This window comes from Lethenteron reissneri, chromosome 29 (genome assembly GCF_015708825.2).
Source record: "Lethenteron reissneri isolate LAM-NWPU_2019-01 chromosome 29, ASM1570882v1, whole genome shotgun sequence".
In the NCBI taxonomy this organism is placed as follows: Eukaryota; Metazoa; Chordata; class Hyperoartia; order Petromyzontiformes; family Petromyzontidae; genus Lethenteron; species Lethenteron reissneri.
The window spans coordinates 9,592,898-9,611,395 of record NC_083807.1 but is presented as its reverse complement, the minus strand read 5'-3'; the positions used below and the strand labels follow the sequence as shown (position 1 = coordinate 9,611,395).

General features: G+C 41.9%; 1 protein-coding gene across 1 annotated transcript; it reads right to left on the bottom strand.

Annotated features, from left to right (window-relative positions):
• Nucleotides 1-4,811: 4,811 nt before the first annotated feature.
• On the bottom strand, nt 4,812-11,424 carry LOC133349062 (uncharacterized). The gene is made up of 2 exons (XM_061562199.1): nt 11,324-11,424; nt 4,812-7,295 (listed from the first exon to the last, which is right to left on the bottom strand). Exons 1-2 carry the CDS (start codon nt 11,417-11,419, stop codon nt 6,324-6,326), a joined length of 1,068 nt encoding a protein of 355 aa, XP_061418183.1. The 5' UTR covers nt 11,420-11,424; the 3' UTR covers nt 4,812-6,323.
• Between the last annotated feature and the right edge of the window lie 7,074 nt (nt 11,425-18,498).

Here is an 18,498-nt window from a genome sequence, read left to right as displayed (position 1 = left end):
TTTACATATTAAGTGAGCATTGTGTGAACGTAACTTTTTTGAAGTAAAAAAAATATCTCAGTCTATAATGTGAAACTTTTAAAAGTCACGTCCAAAGGGCAATTGCACTCTCTGCACGCAATATGCAAATGGAGAATAAATTATATGTCTTGAGGCATTCATGTGACAAATAGATTCTTACGTTTTATGAGTTTTGGTACAGGTGAGGTTTTGGAAAGCGAAAATGTAAGAAAATGTAAATCTGTCTCCACCCAACAAAAAGCAAACATACAAAACATACCAATTAAACAGTTTCTGACAAGATTTGGCAACCCATTGTCAGAATAGAGGGAACGTAATGGCTAAACATAGAAATTTTGAATAAAACAAATAAATCCACAGATAAATGGATTTGTTAAATCTCCAAGATTAAATACTGCAACTTTTTAATCCATTGACGAATGGGCCTTCTCAATCAATGCATTTCAATAGTTTTTGTTTAATCTCTAGGATTTGTTAATCTGTTACGTGTAATTCCATACATTGATCTACAGGATTTATTAAATATTCATGTTTTGCAGCAAATAAATCAAATGGAAATGGGCAGTATGCATCACGAGAACGACTGAGGAGAGACAAAACTAACGACGGAGCGGATAACGAGAGGAAGCTGGACAAAGAGCACCGACTTCAAGGAAGGAATGGACCAGTGGCGGCTCCTGCAAAATCTCTCAGGGGGGGCAAATGTCTGGATGATTGATAAGGATAAGGTCCACCAATGCAATGGATAAATTAACAGCTTAAGCATGTAAAGGCAACTTCACTTCTTTAATATTAATGCAAAATAAAGTGACTCTTACAATACATCTTGTTTGTTTCTATACTCACTATTAAAACAAACCACTCAAGTTTATTTTATTAAAGATTCCACTAGGTGGCAACAAATTATATTGTTGGATGAAACGTGCTTACGTATGATGACGTAAGCACGTATGATGACGTAAGCACGTTAGGGCGAGCCCTCCCGGAAGCCATAGAGAATGCATTGGAGCGCCCGCCGTTCGAAAAAAAAACATCTTTGAATGTAAGTCTATGGGGCCACTCGGGGCGATTCTCAGCTGGAGGGAAATCGCCCAAAAAGAGGCGGTACTCCACAGAACGTAGCATGACGCTGATTGGACTATATCCAGAGGCACAGTGACGGCTAGCGTGACTCTGTGGTTGAATGACATTGGTGGTGCGTCGCCCAATCGCCCTAATGAAGAAACCGCCCCTGGAATGGACTCGAATGGGGGATGTGCTTGCCCTGCAGTGGCAAGTTACTGACTGACGACAACAACAATATAGGGAATTCCTGCAGTCACGAAAGCTTTAAGTCAAGATTTAACAACAATATAATTCTGGTAATTAAGTATTGCAACCTTGAATGGGTTTCAACTTCACAACGTCTCATCAGCAGGGTGTGGCATTTAAACACGGTTGGGTATCCCAATGTTATGGACAAGAGCCATGCTCTCTCACTCCTGTCTCTAAATTTAGCAAAGCAATAGCGACTAACGACTGATTCAGTACTCGGAGCGCCATAATTTTCTTTAATGCAAGGTTATACATAACATGAAGCGTTACTCATCCATCAATTAATGGTCAGTCTCAGTTTGCGACATTTCGGGGTTCAGAAGCAGCAAGCTTCGGCATCGTTTTATCTACGGCATGGAATGGATGCAAGATGAATGCATCGCTGCTTGATGGATCTTACCAACAATATATGTGATTTGAGGCTCGGGAAACCGCACCATCTTTGTTGATGAGCCAGATGGTGCACACGTTGTACATTCAGGGTTTGTGTGCAGCCCCTAATATAATGGTTCTGATTGATCTAATGCATTGAAATGTAAAACAGTTCCCCCTGTTGGTTCTACTTAGCAATTTTATATACATTAAATCAAAACGGGAATTCTCAACCAGCCGGTCAGTGCAACTGTTAAGGGTCTGCAGCTCTCAATCAGAAGGTTATTCACTCAAATCTAAAGAAGCAGTCGATCCAGCCCTTCATCCATCTGGAAGTAAATAAAAAAGACGACCACTTTGAAGGAAGTCAATAAGAATGTGGATTTAGACCTCGGGTTTTTTTTCCAACTGCTGCAGTTGAAGCACTGGGTCAGTTTTTAAAAATTCCTCACCTGTGTCCACCTCGCAGTTGAAATGGCTACACCACGGTTGATTGGAAAATCATGTGTGATGGGGTAAAGTGTGGGCACTTCCACTTCTTACAAGATGTCTTACCAGCAAGAAAGAGAAGTCCAAAATACCCTCCATAGGAGGCCCTCTGGAGCTCTCTATACTGTAGTGTGGAGGCCCTTTTGCTAGCAGTGGCATAGAAAAGAGTTACAGGGCTGCACCTTTACCTTTAAACAGAAGATGGATACCATCCAATGCCCATTCGAGCAGGAACCTTAAATTTGAGGAATGGAAATCATTTCACAGGAAAGTATAATACGGTTTGATACGATTTAATTCTCGAAAATAATTTATGAAGACAAACTATTGAAGTATTACTTTACACAAGCACGTTGCTACATTCTTGGCGATGTAGCCATACATATACATTGAAAAGTCAATTAGTTTCTACCCAAACGAGCACGGGATATTGCCCACCTCCTTTTCCACAGTGGAAATTCCACATTCTAGCGACCAGTCTCGACATATGATCGCTGCTGCTGACTTTCTACAGTGATACCCTTCATTTGAAGCTTTCGTGACTGCAGGAATCCATACTCTTCGGTTCTTTCGGTAAAGTCACGTAGTTAGAAATAAAATAAATCACGACATTTCGGGCGCAACACAAGCGTCCATCAGCAGCAGACCATGCATTCCCACCTGATGATGGATGCTTGTGTTGCGCCCGAAACGTCGTGGTTGATTTTATTTTATGCCTACGTGACTTTACCAAAAGAACCAAAGAGTATAGTGATACTCTTGTTTCGCCGATGGAGGGATAAAAAGCAATGTCTTGCCAACATTTTCTAAAAACTTCATTCGTTGTAAAAGTTAATACCTGCTTTAACTGATGGCTCTGGTGGGGTATGCTTGAAGTGTTGGTGGATCTGCGTGCAACACTCACCTGCAGGGCAAGCAAGCTTTTGAATGATGCAGTGCAGAAAGTAGGTTTATGAAAGAGTAGCTGCGTGAATACGTTTTTCTATTATCCCATCGTATGTGAAAATTGCATCCAAGCAAAAAGTTCTAAATATTATCCAACCCATATTAATTATAATATGTTGCAGCAACTATTCATTATTATGTTAGTCGATACATCAATGTGTGTCATGCATGACTTTCAGGATGTATATGTAAATACAGGTAAATAACGCGTAGGTATGGTTTATTTTTTTACATTTTCTCGTTACAAAATCTTTCGTAAACTTGCCATATCATTATAATTGCAACGTGAGCTCGCACAACTGGTTGGAGATACTCCATGCGATGTTCACAAGAGAACACGTGATTTTACAGCCCCTTTGTAAATCCACTGCTTATTGGTGGCCACCCCACTCCCATGACGGCTACGGGGATTATTTAACCATACTTCGTCACACTAAGTCGTGCAGATTCGTGAAGGTCGTGGGGCTATGTGGGCCCTGGACTTATTCGGATATTACTCGGCACTGATGTTAGCCATGGCCGGGAATTGAACTCAGGTCGTCATCTTCGCAGTGCAGTACACTAAGCACCACTCCAGCGTTCCACCCAAAGATACAATATGTATTAGACTAGAGTGTGGGTATATGACAAGCAATTCATGAGGACATTGTAAAGAATGTAATTATAGTTATTATGGGATTCTGTCTCAGTGAGTGCAAGATAATTCGGTAGTTTTGCTTTCATATATTTATATATACAGCCATAATCCTATTATATCCTCTTTTTTTTTGATAGAGGCATGCCGAACAAGTTGTCGCGGAAATCCCATTCACAATTTGCGTGCGCTTGTGCGAAAACACGGCGTACTCATTGTTTGCAATGTGTGCGGAAATCCCATTCACAATTCGCGTGCGTTTCATCCTTTGCACGGTTTTTTTCGCAGTGGCAATTGAAATGTGGCTCGGCACGGTCAACCTGTCCCTGCGCGTGGCGTTTGCGCTGGCAAAACTGTCCCCACTACTCACCGCAATTGAATCCAATTGAATCCCGAGGCATTCGCACATTTACACCCACCGCGGCATCGTTGGCACGACAACAACAAACTGGGAAGAGTGTTTCTGTTCATATTTAATGTATTTTTACCGAAAAAAAACAAAGAGTATGGATCCTTGCAGTCACGACAACTTCAAATCTAGAATTCTTTCTGTTTTGCTTAATTCGGACAAACAGCTGGCCTATAACCCTGTTATTGCTTCCCCCAACTGTATTGCCTTAAATTTCCCCATTGAAATCGCGTGATGTCATTCGTGTTTTTGTCGATTTTGGATCTTTCACAAAACTCCTGTCCCACCGACGTCACTTCAACAGTTGGTAGGCATCGTCTCTGTTGCAAGCTGACACACATTTCCATACACCCCTGCAGAAGTACGCATAAATTATACTCACCAAATGTTCGTTTTCGTAATTTAAATGTTCCAAAGCGACACCAGACCGATTAAGTCCCGTATAATTGTTCCTTTGCGTGTGTGTGTGTGTTTATATCACTGCTTACGGGGTAGAATGTTGTACTTGGGAACCCAGTGTGAATAGCAGGCGGTGGCTTGGATGCGAGCACACACTCTCACGAGCGATGAAGGCTCAGTGCTCTCACACGGGGATTGAAAGCACCCCCAGCGAGCCACGTGGCCACCTCGACCCGGGTAGTTCGTGACTGATGGTCGCGCAAACATTCCAGGGATCGTGCAACCATATTTTATTTTCATTAAAGGTGTGTCAACACAACCCTCCCCCTTCCCCACCTCCGGCTTTGGAGGTCAAACTTAACAATTATACTTTCGCTTAAAGTTGCCGCATTGTGGCGGAGAATACGCAAAGCAGTTCAACACGTAGGCTTTCGCGACCAACATTATCCATAATAAACAGCCAATATTTGTCACGTGAACAAAATCGTTACTAATTGGATGTGTCGGGTGGTGGCGAGCTTGACGGCACATTTATATTTCGGCGATCTAACCGAAAAACCTCTTTTATGGGTAATACACAGAGCGGCGCGTATCCAACGGGCTCCTGGTTTCTCTCCTCCTGCGTACCTTTCAGATTGAGTAATTTCATTCACGGCGTGGGACCCTCCCAGGGAGGAGTAAAAACGGAATTTGCAGGTCAGCATGTGAATAAAAGGCAGAGCATTTTTTTTTACTCGCAAATCTACTTGCACCTGGAACGTCCTTTGAGTTGTGCAAAGCTGGAGATGTACGTATGTTGAACTTATTTCACACTCTACGTAGCCAACCGTGTTAATCTGAGGTATGTAGATGAAGTGGTCTCAAGGACCAAAGAAAAGCATGTATTATGGTCCGAATGTATGGTGGGACAAACATGAACTTAACCTGTGTGTATAGCCAACACGACCCATACACTGATGTCAATGGTGGTTCATGTTAACATTTATGGTGCCGGAAGCCATGGTAATCAATGTCAAAACAAGTTCATGTTATTTAGGAATTGGACATATTGCAGTTAAAAAATCTAAACATTTCTAAAAGTAATCATTGAATACGTAGATTGCATTTCAGAAATGTATATTTTAATATATATTTCTGAAAACAATTACAGCAGCAGATACGTTTTCATAGCAGAAGATATTTTCACTAAGTCCATGTAAAATTGGTCAACAAGTCTCACAAATGAAAAAGCCAAAGATCCCCCGTATAGCCTTCACAGACTGTTGGGGCAAGTGCTGTTAGCGAGCACCAATGAAGGTCGGCATGGCACACGAGGGGGTCGGTGACCAGCACCACGCCTGGCTTCCTTTGTCTTCTCAGTAGCGATGTTAACATATCACACCAGCTACTCATTTGAGGCTGAGTCGACTTACGGAAGGCCCAGAGACCGGTTCAGATAATTGTCACTGGTGTTAGCTGTCAGGGTTTGTAGCGCAGTGCGCTAACCGCTACACTACCGCTCATGTGTTTCGCACACGCACACACATACACGTTAAACTAGTCTCGTGTGAACGCTAAACAAACATTTAAAATAAAGCAAAGTCAAGTCAATAAACAGTCAATTTAAACGTGACGCACATTCGATTTGTCCGTGGCATGAGCGCACTGTGCAAATGCACCAAAACAATCACGTTATCAATTTAGCGTGCGGTTTTCTGCAGCTCTTAGGATTCGTTTTCAGATGCTTCCACTGGCTGGAGATTAATTTGCATGATCGCCGTTCTTTTCGACAAGCTGTGCTTTTGATGACGCCTCCAACAGTTTCTTTGCATTGCTGAGGACTCTTTCTGTGCGCTTAGATGACCCAGGTTTCCCTTCGAAGTGGGTGTGATTCTCAATTATATTCCCGACTGATTTGAATCGATTGGCCTTTGGCAGGTTAGTGGCGGCATTCACTTGCTGCACGGATGCTCTCGTCGCTTCAGAAACCTGTCTGAGACCCGCTCGCTCTATCTCCGATTTGCAACGAGATGGGGAAGTGTCAGATCTATGTGCACCCTCGCGGGGTGCGGCTGCGTTATTTACGCAAACTTTAACGTTCTTCTGCGGTTCCCGAAATCTAATTTCACGTGCTGTTTTACCGCCCGGAGAAAACTCAGGTCCCGACTTCTGCGGGAGAAAGTGACTTTTGCTCGCTGGCATCAATTCGGCGCCGAGGCAGCGCTTGTTTTGAAAAATCGTCTCTTCCTTTGGGACAACCAACAAGGCCTTTTCCTTACGTTTCATTTCTTCCATCGTGTCCAAAACTAATGGAGCCAGAGTCCTTCGCTGTGCATGGAATGCTTTTGACAAGTCGCTCCCGGGCATGTGATTCCCCGGTCGAGAAACGTCGACCTTGTATCCGACAGCAATTTTTTCAAGCTGGGACTTTTTCACGTCGTCTGGGAGGTCCAGTGGAGCCAGCTTTAAGGGCTTTCGTATAAACTTCTCATCACTGTGGTCTTTCTCCTTCCTGATAGGCTTTTCAATGTCAGGTCTGTCAATAGTCTCTGTTATTGTAACAATTGGGGGCGGCACAAGATTTCGCTTTGATAAACATCTGCAGTCCTCCTGATTGCTTCTTTCGGTTTGGGATTTCTTTGCAGCTGTGACGGTAAAAGGGGGCTTTTGTTTAGGGTTCGGTAAGGACAATAAGGCGTCTTCATTCATTTGGGACGCTCTAGGCATTTCTTTCTGAAACAAAATCACACAAGTTGAAGGTTATTATTATCATTGCACACTTGCATCCAGTCGCCTCATTCACTCCACCACTCGCTAACATGCACAGGCATGCACGCACACATACGTTTAAAATGTGCGAAAAGGAAACAGGCTGCTTCAAATTTTAAAGTGATTTTTTTTTAGCGAGAACCAACGATTAAATGAAGGGAGCATTTTTTCTGAGAGCAACATCAATAAAGCTTGTCATCTTCATTTCATTTGGCCATCATCGCCATTATTGCAAGCCAAGTCAGCCCCCATTATGGCAGAGCCACGTGTCTCCTCCAAAAAACTTTTCAAAGTTCCAGTCACATTTGCCAAGAAGCTTGGCTCGAGATGCCAACATAATCAACACAAGCAGCCAACACCACGAACAAAGTTTTAAGCATTTTTAAATAACACCACTACTTACCAAGGTGTTTAACTGTTGGTTCACGATGTCTAATTTAGTCTGATTTAAATGGTTTATGATTAAGTATTGTGTACAAAGTATTTTGCAATCGTTTTGCTGGTGTTTATTTTGTGCTGTTTTTTTTATTAATATCTATTAAGTGAAATGTTTTTTACATTATATTTAGGTCATTTATTTCCCTCAGATAATGACCAATAGTAAGAATTTAGGAGATTCAAATGACGTGATTTCGTTGTTGCTGCTCAATGACCTTCACATTCTTTTGAGGAAGAGCAATCAACCAATATGTTGAGGTGTTTTTTTTTCCACTCGGTGACAGAAGATTAAATGCATGCTATTATTATTTCCAAGCAACCTGTTACCCATTGAATACTTACTTCATAAACCAAGTCAAAAGTAAAAATTGTCTCGTCACTCAAAATATTGATGTAGCCTTAATCTTTGTTGGTGGCCCTGAGACAATTGTGGAAATTCCACATTGTGGAGGCCAATGATTTTACAGAATGACCAATGATGACATCCTACAGAAGTGGTAGATATTTTATCAACCCAACAACAATGATGGGCTGATTCAACCCCTCAACAGAAATTGATCTCATATATTTATGACGGTGGTACGTTTTTCTCAGTACGTTTAATGATTGGAATTGGTTCTTGTTATTGAATTATGCACGACCACAATTTTTAGCTAATTTTAGCCATAGTCCTTATTGTAAATAAGGATTGTAATAAGGCTCACGCTCCCTATTATAAATACACAGCATCTAGAGGGGCCATGTAGACCTAATTTTAATGTAGGCCCTTCTTGCAGCAAAGATGTGAGCAAGAAATGTCAGGGCTGTACCTTCACCTTACCATTTGTATATTGTTGTGTTTTACAAATTTAATTTAAAAAACGGTCACGACCTCTGTTTGAAAATAAAGTGTCCATCCACTCAGCTCTTAAATTTTTGTACAGTCGTGGACAAAGGTGATATTTAGTACGTGGATGTGAGCTTGCTTCATCCAAGCTTACAGTGAATCCCCCTGCTTAAGATTATATTTGTATGTTTTTAAAGCTTTGCTTCACACTGCCAGCTATTTTTTCTGGATGCTACCAAGTGTCATTCATTATAACAAATAATACAAAAGAAGCACAGTAACCAACAATATCGGGAAAGAATGTCACTTTATACGCAATATTAATACATAATTGGGTAGAAATGTATTGGGGGTTCAAAGGTACGTTGCATGTTCTTTGTAGTTATTTCATGGATACTTTCGTATTCGTTGTTGCCATTATGGTTTTTTTTTATCCACGAAATAATAAATCAGGAATTGGCAACAGCACAATCTTTAGCTTGTTAGCCAGTATTCCTCTGGTACTCTTGACGAAATGCCTGCAGCATTTGAATGATGTTACAGCCGTGTAAAGCTTCCGTGGTAATGAGCCAAACGGCAAGGTTCATCTTGATGCGTGGGAAGCCACAGCATTCGCTTACAGAGCGCATCGTGGTTCCAGTCAAGCGAATGCTTGTAAATCCGCAGACACAACAACAGGCTCGATGTTGAAAACGACCTACTTATCACCATCGTCAAGCAAACAAAAACAGTATGAGACTTGAATTCATACAGAAAAGCCTCTTTAGTTTCGATGCTTTTTTTTACAGGAGGGATTTATTTGGGATTTTAAGCCAAATTGATATTGAGCGTTTCGTTATTTGCACAAGGAAACTAGCGAACCCGAATCCAATTAATTAATACAATTCATGTTTGTATGTAACACAAGGCAAAGGTGCAGCCCTGCAGTGTCTGCTGGCGGAATGATCTCCAAGCCCTGTCGGTGATGCAGAACGTGGCCTACCTCGCCCACTCTTACCGGACGTCTTGGAAGATGTGGCGGTACCCACACTTTACCCCACCGCACACGACCTGCTGATCAACTCACTGTGGTGTATATTTATCCTGCATGTAAGGCTTACGCTATAAAAATATCGCTCACAATTCCATATGCGGTAAATGGATCAGCAACCTATTTTCTCTACTGCCAACTTGTACAGGAGGTAGGTTTACCATGTCTAAGATGATGCGTAACACGGGCTACTTGACCCAAAATGATGCACCTTCATATCCACACTAAAGATTTCATCATGAACACTGCCATATTACCGTAGACATCTGTATCTGTATTCTATTATAAAGAATAATTAATGACAAAAACATGGTGGGTGGTTTTGATTTGTGCACCAGTGCAAGCGGAGTCACTTAAGCTTATGATGAAATGTTTGAAAATATTTTTACTTAGAAATTATTGTTATATATTGAAACTATTACCATATGTGCTCTAGTGGTATCTAAATAAATTCAATGTTTTACTTATACCACCTAGTCCATAACAGTGCCTTGTGCGTGTTGAACTTTTTTCGCATGGTATGTGGCCCACCGTGCTAATCGGAGGTGCAGTGCCCAATAAACCCTCCACACATCAGGTTATGCACTGGGCTGTAGGAAGAGGTATTGACTTCTGCATGGAACGCAACCGCCCAGTCCTTGATTATATTGTGCCTGACCTCAGTAAGTCTCTAATGAGATACCTGGAGTAAATAAGGAAACAGGATTGTGTATAATGATGTTGTCTTTGCAATGCAGGTAATAGATTCCTTTTTTATGCATTTTGTACAGCAACTGCAAAAGTCAAGCGCTGGGCATAGAACATATGATCCAAGAGAACCAATGCCTTCCCAGTTTGTACAAACATCCCAATATAGGACCTGCAGAGCTTGGGCAATTATTGGCGCTCGTCCTGGCTGCCTTCCCGCTTGTCTGTGATTTCCTGCACCTCTGAAGCATTTTTTTTATCTCGCTGTAGATGCAAATTAAAGTGTCAATGTTACAAATGTAAAGTCTACTTAAGCTTCCGCGGCTATGTAAAAGAAAGACAGAACAGTGGGTTTACAGATCCAACATATATTTGTAATCGATGTCTTTCACACTTAATAAAAATCATTGACTAAGCGTCTGCATCAAAGTTTTTTTGTAGATCATGTGGCATGGAAGGTACTAACTCAATCCTCAAAAAATAGGGAACGCTAAATGATGTTTGTTAAGCTATTTACACGACTAGATACCAAACTATATTAAATGTTACATTCGAAAATAAGATACAATACATTAAACAAGACCAACAATACAAAAAAAATGCATGTTTTCCCTAATGTAATTTTACTTCTTATCTTTCTAGTTGAATATAAAAATCCCAATATACATGCATTACAATAGGTCAACAATTTAAGGCCAGAGATACAGGGGGCTGGGGTTGAGACAAGCAAAGAGGCAGAGACTGTAAGTACACGCATGCAGAATGGCCAAGCAGCTGACCCCCATGCAATTATCAGTCTTTTGTCTAAGAGGAAGAACAATTTAATGGCAAAAGTTCCAAATTGAAAGGGGATCATTTTGACATATAAAAATCATATTGAACGTTCACCCAAAAAAGACCCGTATTTGAATACATTGTACTCAGTATCACAGTTGTGCAAAAACATCCAAAACGATTAAATAAGACTGGATTATGTATACAGCCCTATGTGCAAATAGTAAAGAGACTTACTGTGCCATCATGCGGTCTTGAGCAAGTCACCTGTTGTGTTCTTTTCATCGCTGTCACAAACAACACGGGCCTGCCAGAAGCGGCCGTCGCATTCATCCGACAAACCCCCGAGGTTTCAGTGCAGTGCCCATTTAAATGTCCCAATGTAATGCGATTATAAGTTTAACGAGGATTTTGCAAGCACGTGACCGCGTAAGCATGGGATTTGCTGTACCAGTGGTAACTACCCGCATTGTCGCTAAGAGAAATTACAAAGATGTGTCTTTGACATGCCCTTTTGAGGAAAAATGTCAGTATTACTTAAAAAGAATAAGATAACATTGTAAAAAAATACAAATTTTCATACCATAGTTCGTCTATGCTACAGTTATTTTATTTTGTTCTGAGGGAAGCAGTGGTGCAGTGTTTAGCATACTTCGTTGCGGACCTCATAATGTTATTTCGATTCCTGACCATGGCTAACATCTGTGGCGAGTGGTTTCTGAACCTCTCCTGCAGTCCTGCTCCATCTCCCTTCATACATCTGCAATGACCAGTGGTGAAGTATGGTCACATAACCTCCCATAACCAGGTTTTTATCTAGCAGTGGATTGACAAAGGATTCTACATTATCATTGTAACTATAATATGTGTTATTGCATTACATTCTTAACCTTCAATAGATTTATACTTTGTCTGCGTGTGTATTTCATATGTGTGGAGTGGTCACGCGGTGGTCAGCGCGCTGCGCTATGAACCCCGTGACACAAGTTTAATTCCTGCTTACAGCCACCAACATCAGCGACGTTTATTTCAACCAGTCCTGGGCCTCCCCCAGGTCGACTCAGCCTTAAATGAGTACCTTGTGCGGTGTGTAAACATCGCCACTCAGGAGACAAAGGTGGTACTGACCGCCCACCATCTCGTGTGCCATGCTGGCATTCAAAGGTGCTCGCTAACTGCACTTGCCACAAAGGTCTGCCAAGGCAATTAAAAGGAAACCTTTGTCTTGTATTTCATGTCGGTAGCCACATTTTCCCATCCTCTCGTGAGCTGTATTTAACATGCACAGCCTGCCTCCTTCACACACGCAGATTGCATTGACTGACACACCACCCATGACCCACAATTAGTTCTGTAAAAAAAAATCTGCAGAGGAACAAGTTATCTTTAATTAAACTCGACTGCTTTTCCTCATTCCACATCAATAACATTTAATTTTCTTTTCTTAAAACAGACAACCAATCGTTCTGTGGTGTATGTTACTGATCACGGCATTGTTGTGGCTTAACCTGCCCGATTACGTTTGTGAGCGTACAGAGAATGCGTGGAATGAAAGATAAAAATGCGCTGTGTGGGAGTAAGAATGCAAAGTTACTTGAGATGCTGCGGTTAAATATTAATCCCAGTAAATGCTTCGGTTGGAGCCTGGAGTTGAGAAGAGGCGTTTAATAATGCAGTTGCAATGATACTCCGTGTGTGCATGTTCTTGCAGCGTATTTACAGAGTTAAGGCAACAGAGGGCAACACAAGCATATGTTTCTTTAAAGGAAAATGGATAACGATAATCAAAACTAATTAATATACAAGTCCGGGTATGCAGAATAGATGTATACTCTGTTATATACTGGGACAGTGGTTAGGAGCACTTGGTATACAATCAGGATATTGCAGATTCAAATCAAGGTCAGGGAGTCGGCTCAACCTACTAAGTCCTTAGGGTGAGTATCTCTTAGTGGGTCTGATTTATTCTGGTCCTTGCCATGGGAATGTAGAATGTTCCCCACTGGCTGCAGGTCACCCACCCATTGCCGATGGATGTCTTACATTATGATACTGTTTACAGCGGTACGATCCCTCGGTTTATTGGGGGGGGGGGGATTAAACAGTGCACAGTGATATTGATTTGATAAAAATTGGAAACAAATTGTGGAACTGCAGCCGAAGGGGTGAATGCACCCAAGGGCATGACCACCGATGGGAATGAAGCGACGAGATCAGTTAATTTGAGCGAGCGAGACGTATTGTGGCATCGCAGGACCAAGAGGGTCGGTGAGACCGTGGGGGTGCCTGCATCAAGCAGTGGATAGACGATCTTCTTGGTTCTTTCGGTAAAGACGTTTCGGCCACAGCGCAAGCAGCTGCTTGCGTTGTGGCCGAAACGTCGTGAGAATTATTTTAGTATGTTTTATTTTTATTATTTTATTTTTTATTATTTCCATTCTACGTGACTTTACCGAAAGGACCAAGAAGATGAATCCCTGCAGTCACGAAAGCTTTAAATCGAAATTTGGATAGACGATGTTTGATGACGATGAGGAGGATGATGTGAATATACACGGTTGTTAAAACAATCGGTAAGATTTTAACTGCGCAATGTCTTGCTCACGTCCACTGCTGGAAGAAGGGCCTCTCCACGAGAGAGAGCGCTTAGCGAGTCCCCTCTGGAGGATATTTGGCCTACTCTTCTACGCTGGCCAGAAGTCTTGGAAGAGGTGGGAGTAACTCACACTTCACTCCACCACACACGACCTGACGATCTGTTGTGCACCCATGCATACTGCTGGGTGGGACAGAGGCGTTGAGATGAAGAAACCTGTGCCACTGTTGCAGCTCGACGATCAAACCGGTGGGTGACCTCTGCATTGCAGGTCCGTGTGCTATTATTGAAGATGCAACCCAAAGTGCACGATAACTATTATCTAAAAGCAAGCTACTTCGTCGAAAAATGTAGGTTACTGTTACAGACAAGAGGGTTTCGATGCACATCTGAGTGTCTCAGTTGCAACACGATTGACGCAGGCCGACTGCCAGTGCACACGGTGCTTTGACAGGACGCGACAATTGTGATGCGAGACGAGAGCACCGCATTCCGACAAATGGACAAGGGGCACTGCAGACCTTGTCACAATGAAGCCCATCAAGGGGTAAAACAAATACAATCGTTATCCATCCGTAAAGACATCGTCCAAGTTGAAGGTGCATGACATGTACGCAATGGGGAGAGCGCACGAGGATCTGCCAAGAGTCGTCGCGTTGCTTTTTGTGTCACTTTACACCGTCTCGCGAGCAAAAATGTTCACGGTGAATTTTTTGTTGGCAAGTTGAGACGAGATGCATCCTTTGTAAGACTCTTTTTTTAGGAGGATCGTGAATTTAGATGTTTGGTCAACACGACTATTTATCTTGACTTCAAGCATTCGTGACTGCAGGAATTAATATTCTTTGGGTCTTTCAACGTGGCTTTACCGAAAGACCCAAAGAATACGATTATTTCTGTATATATGAGCTCACAGCTCATGTTAGTTGAAAGGTCTAAACTAGAGGGAGCTCCAAACATGATATTTTTGACCAACTAGTCCACACTGGCCAGATGTTTTTGAATAAATGTGAGTCGTATCTGTAAATAATGAGAAAACCACCCCATCACAAAATAAAACGTGCAGGCCGTAAAACCATACGTTTCAAACGAACAAGCAGAAATGTATACACGAAGCAAAAACCATCAGCATGAAGGACTGCACTGTTGTCCTCTTGTCTACGATCAACATAAAAATATGTTTGAGCAAATGTGACTCGCTGACAGGCATCGGTGAGACAAAGACGGCTGTAGACGCGTTTCGTCCTTATTGGGACTCATCAGTACAGCATAGTCACCAATGCTCAACGCAGCAACGTCTGCCTCTGTGCACCATACATGTGGAATTCCAACTTCTACAATCTGAGGCCCATTATCTGTCAACCAATTCCAACAATAATAACGTCTGCAAATGACAAGACACTGAAATTCAAAATCGGTCCGGATTATGGTAATATTGAACTAATGCTACAATATATGGCCGTGTAGAGCTGATTAAATGTGTGCAAAAAAACGCTTCATACGAGGAAAAATAGATGTGGGATGGAGGTGAGTTGGCAGCTTATTTGGTTTGTCATTCTCCACACTGACACTCGTGATTACCGTATTTCGTGTAATGTATCAAATAATTTCGCTTTGAACTAGGACCCATGTCGAACAGAGAGGGTCCATGCCAATGTCTCATTTGCTGACGAGACAATCGTTGGCCGTCAGTACGTTTCTTTAGATTTTACGTTGAAGTCTTTGACATTTTAAAGTGAATCTCAAAAATCTTAAACATGATCTGATGTGACCTGCGCACATTTTCAGAAGCACGCCAAGTTTTAATTACTGGTTGCGAAGATGTTCTTTTTCTTCTTCTTCTTCTTCTCATTTTAAACTGATAATTGCTGTCATTGCAGTGGCAGTATGCCTATGCTCGTTGCGCTGAGCGCATGCACATTGCTGCCTTTATGCTCGGCACGCCTGGCACTGATCATCCCCCACCCCCCCGCGCAGCGAGCCACCATTATGCGAGTCGCACTTTCTCTCACCTTTTTTTTCTGTCGCCCCTAATGGAAATGCTTAGATTTCAAGTAAAGAACTGCGCATGAGAGCAATTTTGAATGTTCACGTATCGCAAATAGAAGTCCAAAGATTGTTTGTTTGTTATAAACGTTATATTTGAAGGCCATATGTGGACGCTATATATATGCACACATAAACCGAATATAGGAGCATCTCTCTGCAGAAGAAACTTAACATGTATGGAAATGGGAAATAAAATTGTATATTTTTCCCAAGCGAGTGCGATTGTTATCAAGGCTTTATTTTCAGAAACATAGTTGTTTATCTCAGTGCGTTTTGGAATTAAAGGATTTGGCATCTTTGTGTAATATTTAAGAACATCAGTGACAGCCTGAAGATATAGATCATTAGTGGCAGCAAACATGTGGATGGAAATAAGTAAAGCTGTATTGCTGAAAAGCACAAACCTTTATTCATCATCAAAATAACATGACACATGATACATGTAAACTGTGTATGAGTAGTGTCAGTGATTCGGAGACGACGTTTGTAGGAGGCACCTTCTTTTATTTATGACATTCACGGTTCGCCTGCACACTCTCCAAAGTCGCTTCGCCTCGCCTGTACACAACGCGAGCCGTCTAACATTATCGGCGCTGACGGATACAGCCAACAACTGTCTGGCAGCGCAATGTCAAGCGAAGACGGCAGCGACGACGGCGACGAGACGACAGCCACGACGAGACGAGTACAATCCCAGAACCGGCAGCCCTGAGCCCCCGCTCTCGGCTCCTTTTATGCTACCAGCGCGGCCTGGCTCCACCCTAGCCACACCTCCCTTCTCGAACCTGCGAGCAGGTTCCAGGGGCCACCAGACGGGGCCCTCCGTGACCCTTGCCCCAGTTACTCTGCCCTGCCAACACACCCGTGCACACCCTCACCGGCGTGTGTGCTCTGTCCACCACACTTGCCGCTGTTGTCCACCAGCCAGCGCTGTTACGCTACATATGTATTATACATGTACATGCATGTATACATTCTCATAAAAGCGATTCGTTTTACATATTTAAAATGATACTGTCATAAGCATATCATTTACAGGTGATACATTGATAGACATCAGCCAAATCACTATGCAATTTATAGAAATATGTTAAATATTTTTTTTACATATATGCTGGAAAAGCGTTCCTCATGTAAAGTGATATTACGTGGGATTTTTACATTATGCACAATGAGAAATATTAAAAGGCAAGTTTCCAAAAGTGTAGCTCTTTTATTGGATTCTCAGCAAAAATGCATTTGCATTCAGGAAGAGAGGTGAAGTATTGGGCATGATCTCTTGCATGGGTCCTGAGCCAGCACTTCCGAGATCCAGGATCCAAGCCTGCGGGTGTACAAGTGAAACATTAATATCGCCGCTTTGATAAAGACGGATTCTATCTGCCGTGCATGGTTTCGTATTAGCCCAGCCATTATACATACACGTACAGGCTGCCGAATGTTAACCACCAGTAAGCATACTTGAAACGATTTAAAGTATCCCAATGCTCGAACAATTATTTACCGGAGCTCTTCTTGCTAATGGCTGTGAGCCAGTGGTGGAGACTCCACTATCCATTGATGGGAGCCAGACTCACCATTAGACAATTAGAGCATCAGATTTGCTGTAACTTCTTACCAACTTCATGGAGATTCTGCCACATTACTGGATGGCAAATTGGCATTTGACTAAATACTATTTGTTTACAATCATATGCAGATCAGTTTCCTGTCTTCTGTCTCTGTAGATACTGGAGAAGACACTGAGAAAAAAATCCTCGTGAAGGGCTGTTCAAACTCCAGCACTCACGGGGGACAACACAGTGCAACGTTTCATTTTTTTTACAATTCAGCATGTGCATACAATGTGCAACGGCTTAATTTTTGCTTTAAAATAGATTGGTAAGCATGGTAAGGCAGAGGAGCACGAGGATTTCAATTTGGGAAACGATGGTCTGGAATAAATTCCCGCTTGTTCTTTGTTTGTTCTTCAGGGTGGAAAATTGCACCTGATGCCAAGACCGAGCTCGATTGATCATCACCATAATTGGAAATCGTGAAAGAGAAATACAATACAAGGCCTCTGATTCACGTCTTGGCAGTACTTACTGACAACCACCACAATTGGTAATTGGGTAGTATTTTTGCCCACCATGCAGGGAAGTGTCTTTATTGCAGTGGAATTACTTTATTAATGGTCAGTAAAGCCCTTCATCAGCAGAAAATCTTGTTTACTGCTAAATATATCCGATTATGGAATGTGCATCAAATACAAAAAATCACTGAAATATAGAAAAGAATGTCAACTTAATGAGTAATTCCGACACAAATCTCTCTGAAGAGGACAGTGGCTGACAAGTTAGTATATGTTCCCATGATACGCATTTTATTGCGTTGTACATGCTTATTTATTATACTTTTTTTTTATAACAGCAGACACTTTGGTTAGCATATGCGGCATGGGGCAAAGAGGCGAGGTATATTCACGCAAATGGTAAGTTTCATTTGGAGAGGAAATGTATACTATTTGGCTGCCAGATGCAGTCATCCCCTAATTGTAAAATGAACCAGAACAACACGACAAAATCAATTTGACGTCACAAATAAAAGGAAAAGGCTGAATCATGTGTTTATGGGTCAAACAATGTATTGACTTCAAATAGGCTGCCATTGCACCGCATGTGCATTTTCTGCAAGGCATAATTAAGAAGTTGGTATATTTGCTGGAAATTACGTTCGGAAAATTTCATCATCTACTTTGCAGTAACAAAAAAAACGGCATAAATTA